Source organism: Gymnoscopelus braueri (genome assembly GCF_963280865.1).
Source record: "Gymnoscopelus braueri genome assembly, chromosome: 2".
Classification (NCBI taxonomy): Eukaryota; Metazoa; Chordata; class Actinopteri; order Myctophiformes; family Myctophidae; genus Gymnoscopelus; species Gymnoscopelus braueri.
Window position 1 is genome coordinate 62,503,437 of NC_137604.1, and position 11,494 is coordinate 62,514,930.

General features: G+C 42.3%; 1 protein-coding gene across 1 annotated transcript; it reads left to right on the plus strand.

Moving 5' to 3' along the window:
* Nucleotides 1-8,919: 8,919 nt before the first annotated feature.
* LOC308073877 (cullin-2-like) lies at nt 8,920-11,058 on the plus strand (the record flags this gene model as incomplete). Its single annotated transcript, XM_080413105.1, has 1 exon — nt 8,920-11,058. One exon carries the CDS (start codon nt 8,920-8,922, stop codon nt 11,056-11,058), a length of 2,139 nt encoding a protein of 712 aa, XP_080269231.1.
* Nucleotides 11,059-11,494: the final 436 nt, after the last annotated feature.

Consider the following 11,494-nt stretch of genomic DNA (forward strand, 5'->3'; position numbering starts at 1 on the left):
GTTGGGGGATGGGGATCCCTGGCACAAAACATTTTTGTGATGGGGGTCCGCGGCCAAATACTACATATAATATCGGGGTTCCTTGATATTAAAAGGTTTGAAAACCGCAGTGGTCCTCAACCTTGCGTATATGCGTGTGCGTGTGCGTGTGCGTGTGCGTGTGTGTGTGTGTGTGTGTGTGCGTGCGCGCGTGTGTGTGTGTGTGTGCATATTTGAGTATTTGTGGAATGCTGTTGACCATGTATAGTCATCGCTGACACAATGAGTGACATTGGGATGGTAAAAAAAAGAGCAAAAAAATAATACATGCAATGTTCATGAAAAACAACACCTGCTGTGTGTGTGTGTGTGTGTGTGTGTGTGTGTGTGTGTGTGTGTGTGTGTGTGTGTGTGTGTGTGTGTGTGTGTGTGTGTGTGCGCGCGCGCGATGGGTGAAGGACGACTTCACCCATTTTCAACCAGTGCTGGAAAAAGTACTAAATTTTCTTACTTAAGTAAAAGTAAGAATAATTCAATGTAGAAATACTCTACATATACTATACAAAAGTATTGGCATCAAAATGTACTTAAAGTACCAAAAGTAGCAGGTACTCATTATGCAGAATGTCCCATTTCACAAGTTTTTAAATGTATAAAAATCATTTGAAAATAGCAGATCTACAAGTGGTCAAAATGTATATAGTGCTGAAGTGGTTAATGTGAGTTTTCAAATAATTATAGTGGAGTAAAAGTACAATATTTGCCTCTGAGATGTAGTGGAGTAGAAGTAAAAGTACTGAAAATTGGAAATACTCCAGTGAAGTAAAGAATACCTGAAATTGTACTTAAAGGTAAGTGATTTGCTTTGGTTAAAATAAGTGTTAAGTAGCTCTATATTCTGATAGTACTCATTGCTATAGAGTGTTTGTTCAGTATTAGGAGTCTCCTTGTCTCTCCAGCTCTTTATAAAACAGAAAATGCATTTTCGTTTCAGTTTCAGTTTAATTTCCAATTTTATCCAACCAGGACAGAGAACTCAATCAGGATACAGATTAAACAAGTGAAATTGGAAGTGATGACACTAAGAAATGAGCAGACAAAATTGGAACTGGAACACTATACAAATTAAGCTTAAAAATTGGTACTTTCTCCTGATTGGCTGAGATTTTGACACCTACCGAAAAATGTATTTTCTGTTTATTAAAGAGCTGGAGAGACAAGGAGACATCTGTTACTGAAAAAACACTCTATAGCAATGATTACTATCAGAATATAGTATTTTAACCTTTTAACAAAATACTTTTTGTTTTAACCAAAAAATATCACTTACCCTACCTTTAAGTACAGTACTTGAGTAAATGTACTTAGTTAGTTACACCTCTGCGCTCCTGTCACTTCTTGTTTTCACGCTACGTAGTTGTACTCGTCTGCCGAGCTCCGGCTGCGCTCGATGTACTCCTTGTCGATGAGCACCTTGATGCACTTTTTGATCATGCTAACATGGGGGTTGAATCTGAAGCTGAGGTTGATGCTGGCCTTGGACTGGTAGCAGAGCTCTTGGATGAGGGTGTTGTGTCGCAGCACCTTGCGGACCTTCATGATTTTCACTATGGCAGCTTGTAAATAAAACTTGCGGTCCACACATTCTATGGTTCTCTTCATTGACACTGGAACCCTGAACCGAAACGTTAGACCGGTGAAGTCCATATTTAATGAAAACACAGACTCTTCATCTATTTCCTCCTTTTGCAAGTGATGGTTGAGAATCATGTGTTCCAACAGGGACTTGATAGTCCTCTCTAGCTCCACCAGCTCCATCTGCGTGCTGTCCTGCAGCTCCTTGTAGGTCACCGTTTGGCTGTCGTTGAAGGCCAACAGCACGGCCATTTGGTATGTTGTCACGACGGCCACATAGGGCTTGGACAGGTAGATCATCTTGACCTCTCCTGTGCTGATAGTGTGGATCCAGGTCAACCTTCTACCGCTGAAACGCGGGATATAGAACGATTCAAACATACGTGCCGTCTCCTCTAGCTCTTGAGGTAAGGCGAATGTGGAGGGGTCACAACCCCTCAACATGGGCCAGGCTCCTGCCTGTAATACTTGGAAGTGGGAGATGATATCTATTACAGTCTTTTTGTTTTTTTGGAAAAAAAAGTTGGTGAACTTCTCGTTGAGGTCGGGGCTTGTTGACCTCACGTCCGTCAACATTCTGTGGAGCTTGGCCGTGAACTCGTAGCCGCATATTTGCTTTAGTGTGTTGATCATGGCTTCTTCGGAGTCCATCGACAACGAAAAGCCAAATATTAACCGCTTTAATAGCATTCTGGCATAGAACTTCTTAAATATATCCTTGTCGTCAATGTACTTGAACACTATGCTGAAGCTGGTCAGTTTTTCCTCCACCTCGCTCCCCGTCCTTCCCTTTGCAGACTTCCGCAGCAGCTTGTCACAGTAGCTGGCCAGCAGTTCTGGGGCTTTACAGAAGACAGAATTCAGAGGTTCTGGGTAATTTCCTGATAAAAGTCAGTTAGGAGCTTGTTTTTGTGCTTTTCTACTTGACCAAAGGAGTATTATGAAGTAATGACTTTATTTTCATTTTTGTTGAGCTGCGTCTGGATCAGCCCAGCTTCACAGGGCTGGAGTATGAACTCCTTCCACATGTCTAACGCCATCTCTCGGATCTCGTACTTCCGATTTTCTTCTTCTGCTTGCAGAAGACCTTTGTGCAGATATTACTGTACAAAAAGTCTAATTTGCCAGCAAAGACAACTGCCGGACATGGTCTTTCAAAAACAACTTGGTCTGTGTGTATAATCTTTCTGGGTTCACATCATACAAGCGATACATGTCAAGGATTCTGCCATTCCATTTATCTCTCTCCACATCATCAAGCATCAGAACGGCCTCGAGTGTTGTCTGGAGATTGTTCCATGCCTCGCCAAAATCCACCATCCTGGGCCTCAAGGATATGTGTATACGGCTTTTAAGACTCTGGACTGTATAAAACACTAAACACTCGACTGGTTGTTTGAGCAGATCCAAAAGCCGCTATGATGGTAACCAAGAAGTAGGTAAACCGATATGCAATGCGTTAGGCTGTAAAACCAATTACTTGTGGGTTATACCGATGCTTGTTTCTCTGGAGGGAGTTAAGATCACTTGGGGTCGCTGATGGAACTTAATTAACCAGGGAGTTCTGTTTCCTTTAATATCATTGGCTGCAGTGCTGGTGATGTCAGTCATATCCATATATGGAGCGGGCGATGTCAGTTATGCCCAAAGATGGTCTATGATGTCAGTCCTGGACGTTTTGGAGAGATTCTAGGATGTCAGACTTGGGTAGGTCGGTTGACCCCATCTATGGTTATCTCCATACATGGGAAGGTTGAGATTGGATAGGTCACTAAGGGTAGGGACTGAGTAGCCGAGGTCATTCATCCCTTTATATGGGTTTCCGGGGATCCTGCCATGGTCCACCTTGCGATGGTATCCATCTATGGCTAATGCTGGCAAGTATGCCCTGAATGTTCTTTACAGCTGCCCCACGAATTTCCGGTGGAAATACCTAAACATTTGTGGCATACGTTTAGTCTTGGGTTGATGTGCTCACAACACGGTGCATCAAGAAGCGTTGTGAGCTCGTAGATCTGCTATTTTCAAATAGCCGTAGCCTGGTCGCTTCTTTTGGGCTTGTTTTCATAGACCTGGTTGCTTATTTCTCTCGCAGAATCTGGCAACACGGTTAACACCGTATTCCCTGTTTACACACAGACACGAGGCGGAGCGTTTAAAAGATTTCCACTCTGGAAGGGGGGTTTCACACTTTACTGCATTTTTAACCCCCGATAACGCCGTTGCCGTCTAAACGGACGGCACATCTGATATTGTATATGGCCGTTTTCTGTAGAGAACGGGGCTTAAAGAGATAGTTCACCCCCACATTTTTTCAATAGATTAGTCACCCCATGGAGACTTGAATTCATGAATATTTTTTAGTTTTTTGTCGCATTCCTAAGCCAATAATTTGATGACCTGCTGTATCTCCGGTAGGAGACACAAAGAGTCTCCTTTAAGTCTCCTACCGGAGACATTAGCATCTTTCCGCCAGTAATCAAATTATTGGCTTTGGAATGGGACAAAAACCAAAAAATATTTGTGAATTCAAGTCTCCATGGGGTGACTTATAGATAGGAAAAGGGTCATTTTGGGGGTGAACTATCCCTTTAAAGTTTAAACCAACCCTAGACAGTGATGCGGAGGAGCCATCATGGTCCTGTTTGTTTCTAGTATAATAAACCACAGCCTCCCCTGAGTCACATTCACACATCCATCCAACTATCCAGGACTCTGAATAGGTCAATTGTTTGTTTTTTATGGGTTTGGGGATATTTTCGTTCTAAAAACTGAAGCCACACTATTTTTGGCTCATAACGCTCTTTAAAATGCAGCTGAGCCACCGAGGGTAATAATAATGTTGACCACAGAGACTGTGAGACAAAGGTGTGTGTGCAGCTGGGAATGTCTCTCAGCTACGATCGGAATGATTTTTATTCTTCTGTTCCGAGAGGGAGACAATGACGGACTTCGTCACTGAAAGGAATGGATTGTAATGATGTCGACCAGTTGGTGTAAAGTAACTAAGTACATTTACTGTAAGTACTGTACTTATGCAACATTTTTAGGTATTTTTTACTTTACTGGAGTATTTCAAATGTTCAGTACTTTTACTTCTACTTCACTACGTCTCAGAGGCAAATATTGTACTTTTACTCCATTATAAGAATATGTGAACTTTAGTTACTAGTTACTTTGTAGATTTTGATTATTACAAAACATACATTAACCAATTGAGTCCTATACACATTTCGGCCATTTGAAAATAGCCGATCTACAAGCTCACAATGCGTCGCAATGCGATGCATTGTGTGAGCTTGTAGATCTGCTATTTTTTATACATTTCATACATTTGAAAACTTGTGAAATGGGACATTCTGCATAATGAGTACTTTATACTTTTGGTACTTGAAGTAAATTTTTATACCGATAACTTTTGTCCAGACTTTTACTACATTTGCAGTATTGATACTTTTACTTAAGTAAAACAATCTTTACTTTTTCCACCACTGGGTAATAATGTTGACCACAGAGACTGTGAGACAAAGGTGTGCTGCAGCTGGGAATGTCTCTCAGCTACGATCGGAATGATTTTTATTCTTCTGTCCGAGAGGGAGACAATGATGAACTTCGTCACTGGATGGAAAGGATTGTAATGATGTCAACTACAGGAAATATTACAGGAAACGCAACACAGTGCCTCAGTGAGACAATGTAGTTACAATACTACAGCATGTGTTGTTAGTTACTCACTGGGGATTCTGTATACAGCACAGTGGTGTAAAGTAACTAAGTACATTTACTCAAGTACTGTACACTTTTGAGGATTTTTTACTTTACTGGATTATTTCCCATTACTTTTACTTCTACTCCACTACATCTCAGAGACACATATTATACTTTTACTCCACTACAATTATTTGACAACTTTAGTTACTAGTTACTTTGCAGATTTTGATTATTATTACAAAACATGCATTAACCTCTTCAGCCCCATATACATTTCGGCCATTAGAAAATAGCCGATCTACAAGCTTGTAGATCTGCTATTTTCAAACAAATTTTACACATTTAATACATTTGAAAACTTGAAATGGGACATTTTGCATAATGAGTACTTTATACTTTTGGTACTTTAAGTACATTTTGACATACTTTTGTACTTTTACTCTCAAGTACATTTTGAATTCCGGACTCCGGAGTATTTCTATATTGCAGTATTGATACTTTTACTTAAGTAGAAAATATGAGTACTTTTTCCACCACTGTCCAGTGCACCAATAACATTAACAATGAGAGAGCATTTTTTTTAAATTCTAAAACACTTTCTAAATCTTAAGAGTTTAAAAATATATATATATATTATATATCGTCTCTGTCGGGTGGAAACTGTCCAAAACTGTTACTTTTCAAGATTCAAATTCAGAAATAGCTAAAGCCATCGTTTATACAGACCAGGGGTCTTCAACAGGGGGTCCGGGACCCTAGGGGGTCATCTGAGATACTGCTGGGTAGGCCGGCAAATCTTTGGGGGGGGGGGGGGGGGGGGTCCCTGCTTCATCTCTCTCTCAGCTAAGGGGTCCCTGGCCTGAAAAATCGTTGAAGACCCCTAAAATAGACTGGTTCTCTTCTATCTTTTAACAGGACGATGCTGCCATCTACTGGTCATACAGATACATGACAATGGTAAGGCACTTCCTCAGAACTGTCAATTCAAATCAGAGTAAAACCAAAAAAAAGATTCAAACATTCACTTTTTCAACAATAAATACGCCTTGAAGTCAGTGTTAATTTTGTCGACTAAAACTATGACGAAAAATGTTCGCCGACTACCTTGTTTTACTGACGAGAACGACATAAAAACTAAGCTATGACGACTGAATCTAAGACTAAATACATTGACAATTTTGTCAACAAATAAAACTAGACTGAGGTCCAGTAGAACTAAAAGACAAGTAATTTCATGCTTGGTTGTGCTCGGGTGTTGCGCTCTGAAAATAGCAGATCTACAAGCTCACAACGCGTCGCAGCGTGACACGTTATGAGCTTGTAGATCTGCTATTTTCAGCATGCAACAGAGTGTTAAATCAGCCATTTAGCTTGAGACCCAAAAGTTTCCCGAGAAACAAACTATACTATCTATTAATCATTATTTGTTTTTGGGCGGTGTAGCCGCCCCTATAAGTGGGGTTGGGACACCTCATTAGCTGTATTGTGATTGGCTCATTAGTACACCCCTAGCTGTACTGTGATTGGCTGACTCTATTGGCTGACTCTATTCAGCACTGTGATTGGCTAGCGAGACACATGATGACATTAATAACCTATTAAATAGGATTATGCACTTTAAAAAATCCATAATTTTTTGAAGTGAGCTTCCATCACTATGATGACCACACCGCCCACTTCACACTGGGTGTGATTTTTATTATTGTTAATTGCTAAATAATACATAAATACAAAAGGCAGAAACCAAAAAAAGTTGGATATTTACTCGCAATCCTTATTATCCAAAACTGTTACTTTTCAGGATTCAAATAAGAAAATAGCAAAAGTAGCAGATCAACAAGCTCAAAACGCGTCTTGTAGATCTGCTACTTTAGGTACTTTTGTGTGACGCTGTGATCAAGTAGGGTGTTAATTTATGAAAAAACAGTTAGAAAATGGAGATAAGTGGTTTGGGCCCTTTTTTTACGTGTCAAAAGTAGCGCCAGGTCTTATTCCTTAATTTGGTGTGACCAATGCCATTCTGCAATTATGGGTGCGGTAATCTGCGCACTGCACCAAGGTGCTATGCGGTAAAACTGCCCTGAATTAGTCATGGGTGTGTTTGGGCGTTACTTTAATCAATCCAATCAGATACCCCTTTAAGATCAGCGCAAGACGCAGTGCTATTTTCCATGTGTCAAGGGGCCGAGACCAAAGAGATAAGCTACTGCTGCCCAAAATATCTGATCTCCAAGCAGTGGCGTAATTTGCCTAGGGTTGCAGGGTTATGATGAGAACCCATACACAGGACTTCTACGCAAGGTGGCCTTCCCGGAGGGGATTAATTAATTAATTTAAGTTTACAATTTTTTGTTTTATTAAATAAAAATAGACGCCCATATTACACAGTAAAGGCATCTGCTATTATATTTAATGCCGTAGCTACAGCGGATGCAGGGAGGGAGTGATCTGCCAGGACAGAGTCCACATGGGCTGTAGTTAAAAGACAGGCCAACAGATAAGGGACACATTCAGATATTTACACACTGTGTCATTATATAGAGCAGTGGTTCTCAAAGTGGGGTCCTTGGGGGGGGGGGGGGGGGGGGTTTCCAGGGGGTCTTCAGCAAAAGTAGTTGATATAGCGTCACAATACTTTTAACGATTTTATAACATTACATTAGTCATTAGCAGACGCTTTTATCCAAAGCGACTTTTATCCATTTATACGTTGGCTATTCAAAAATAGCAGATCTACAATTTTACAGCTTTTACATCTGCAATTTTTTTTTAATGATCGAAAATGTTTGGAAAATTCTGGATAATTTAGATTTTTTTAAAACATACATTTTCTCTTCTGGAAGTCCCTGGCACAAAACGTTTTCAGATGGGGGTCCGCTGTCAAATACATATCAATTTGGGGGTCGAAAAGGTTTGAGAACCACATGACGTAGAGCAGTGGAGCAGTGGACGTAGAGCAGTGGTAACATATTTTTATTTCAAGGACTCCCTGTTTTGTATTTTATTAGTAGTGGGGTGGCATAGCTCAAGATATCAGACCAATCGTTCATTTTGTGATAGAAGCGCCAAATTCGGCAGATGTGTAGTGATGCAGGCTACAAGGATCATATACGTCACTGTGGTGGTGATGCAGGCTATAAGGATATACCTCACTGTGGTGGTGATGCAGGCTATAAGGATCATATACGTCACTGTGATGGTGGAGGCTATAAGGATCATATACGTCACTGTGGTGATGCAGGCTATAAGGATCATATACGTCACTGTGGTGGTGGAGGCTATAAGGATCATATACGTCACTGTGGTGGTGGAGGCTATAAGGATCATATACGTCACTGTGGTGATGCAGGCTATAAGGATCATATACGTCACTGTGGTGGTGGAGGCTATAAGGATCATATACGTCACTGTGGTGGTGGAGGCTATAAAGCAAGGGGTGCTGCTCCATGCGATTACTAATGGTTAGAGGATAGCAGAGCGAACAGTAGTAAACCATGTTCTTAATAGGAGAACAGCCACAGTGAGAGTGGCTATTTTAGAATTGAGTATAGTATAGTCTTATAATAAGCCATACAAATGTCCTTGAGGTCCAATATGGTGGTTTTTGACGAGGCATGGAACAATCTCCAGACCACACTCAAGGCCGTTCTGATGCTTGATGATGTGGTGAGAGCTAGATGGAATTGCAGCATCCAGGACATGTATCGCTTGTATGATGCAAACCCAGAAAGATTATACACACAGACCAAGTTGTTTCTGAAAGATCATGTCCGGCAGTTGTCCGTGAACCTTGTGGTGTCAAACGAGGACGCTTTTCAGATGTACCAACGATACTTGGAAGAGTACAGCAAGGGCGCTGACAAAATGGACTGTTTGTACAGTCATAGGAGCCCTCTGCACACAGATCTTCTGCAAGCAGGAGAAAATCAGAACTCTGAGATCCGAGAGATGGCGTTAGACATGTGGAAGGAGTTCATACTCCAGCCCTGTGAAGCTGGGCTTATCCGGATGCAGCTCAACAAAAACAAAAATAAAGTCATTACTTCATATTACTCCTTTGGTAAAGTAGAAGAGCACAAGAAAAAGCTCTCGCCTGACTTTTATCAGGAGACTTTCGAGGAGCCATTTCTGACACAAATGGGGAAGTTGTACGCACAGGAATCCAATCTGCTACTGCAAATGTCCAACTGTTCACAGTATATGAAAAAGGTCAGAGCCAGGTTGAAAGAAGAGGAGGAGCGATGTCAGAGGTACCTGCAACCCAGCACCACCTTGAAAGTTATCCAGGAATGCCAGCAGAGGATGGTTGGCGCACACCTGGAGTTCCTCCTTGAGGACTGTCAGAACATCATCCGGCAAGAGAAGGCAGACGACATGGCCAACATGTACACCTTACTGCAGACCGTGTCTGGTGGCTTATCCCACATGATCCAGGAGCTGCAGGACCACATCCACAAGGAGGGCCTCCGGGCCACTAGGAACCTCTCCCAGGAAGATCTGCCCACCCGGTTTGTCGAGTCTGTGCTGGACGTTCATGGTAAATTTGTTCAGCTCGTTAACACGGTTCTGAACGGGGATCGCTATTTTATTATTGCACTTGATAAGGCTTTGAATTATGTGGTGAACTACTCCTCTTTGAATTCCGTCAGTTCTGTACCTGCCCCCGAACTGCTGGCCAGGTACTGTGACAAGCTGCTGCGGAAGTCTGCAAAGAGATGGACGGGGAGCAAGGTGGAGGACAAACTGACCAGCTTCAGCATAGTGTTCAAGTACATTGACGACAAGGATATATTTCAGAAGATCTATGCCAGAATGCTAGCAAAGCGGTTAATACATGGCCTTTCGTTGTCAATGGACTCCGAAGAAGCCATGATCAACAAACTAAAGCAAATATGCGGCTATGAGTTCAAATACCAGCTCCACAGAATGTACATGGACATGAGCGCGAGCGCCGAACTCAACAATAACTTCAACAACCTTGTTTTTCATAAAACGACTGTGGTAGACATCAGCTTCAATATCAAAGTATTACGTGCAGGAGCCTGGCCTGTACAATATACCCTAACACGAGTACACTTACCTCAGGAGCTAGAGGAGAAAGTACGTATGTTTGAATCGTTCTATATCCCGCGTTTCAGCGGTAGAAGGTTGACCTGGATGCACAATATCAGCACAGGAGAGGTCAAGATGAACTACCTGTCCAAGCCCTACGTGGCCATCGTGACAACATACCAAATGGCCGTGCTGTTGGCCTTCAACGACAGCCAAACGGTGACCTACAAGGAGCTGCAGGACAGCACACAGATGGAGCTGGTGGAGCTACAGAGGACTATCAAGTCCCTGTTGGACGCCAAGATTCTCAACCATCACTTGCAAAAGGAGGAAATAGATGAAGAGTCTGTGTTTTCATTAAATATGGACTTCACCAGTCTAACAAAACAGTTCAGGGTTCCAGTGTCAATGAAGAGAACCAGAGAAAGTGTGGACCGCAAGTTTTATTTACAAGCTGCCATAGTGAAAATCATGAAGGTCCGCAGGGTGCTGCGACACAACACCCTCATCCAAGAGCTCCGCTACCAGTCCAAAGCCAGCATCAACCCCAGCATCAGATTCAACCCCCAAGTTAGCATGATCAAAAAGTGCATCGAGGTGCTCATCGACAAGGAGTACATCGAGCGCAGCCGGAGCTCGGCAGACGAGTACAACTACGTATTAAATTCTGAGAGTGTATGAATAGAACCAAATGGGTTTCGTTAATAAACTCTCAGAATTACAGACTTGTAGGCGCTCGGGGTGGCACAGTGGTAAAGTCCCCGCCCGCCACCTCGGAGGTTGTGGGCTCGAACACACCCTGGTGCAACCGGCTTTGTCAGGCGTCTATGCCATTGGTTCTCAAAGTGGGGCCCGGGGACCCCCTGAGGTCCTTGGGGGGGCTCCAGGGGGTTCCCAGCTAAATGTGTTAAAATAGCATCACAATAATCTTTGGCTATTCAAAAATAGCGGATATACAAGCTCATAGCGCTGCACCAAGTGCCGCACTATGAGCTTGTAGATCTGCTATTTTTGAAAAATCGTGAAAATGTGTGCAAACCTTTGAATACATAATATTTTTATACCGAACATTTGTGACTCAAATCTTTGCTTCTGGGGGTCCCTGGAACAAAATATT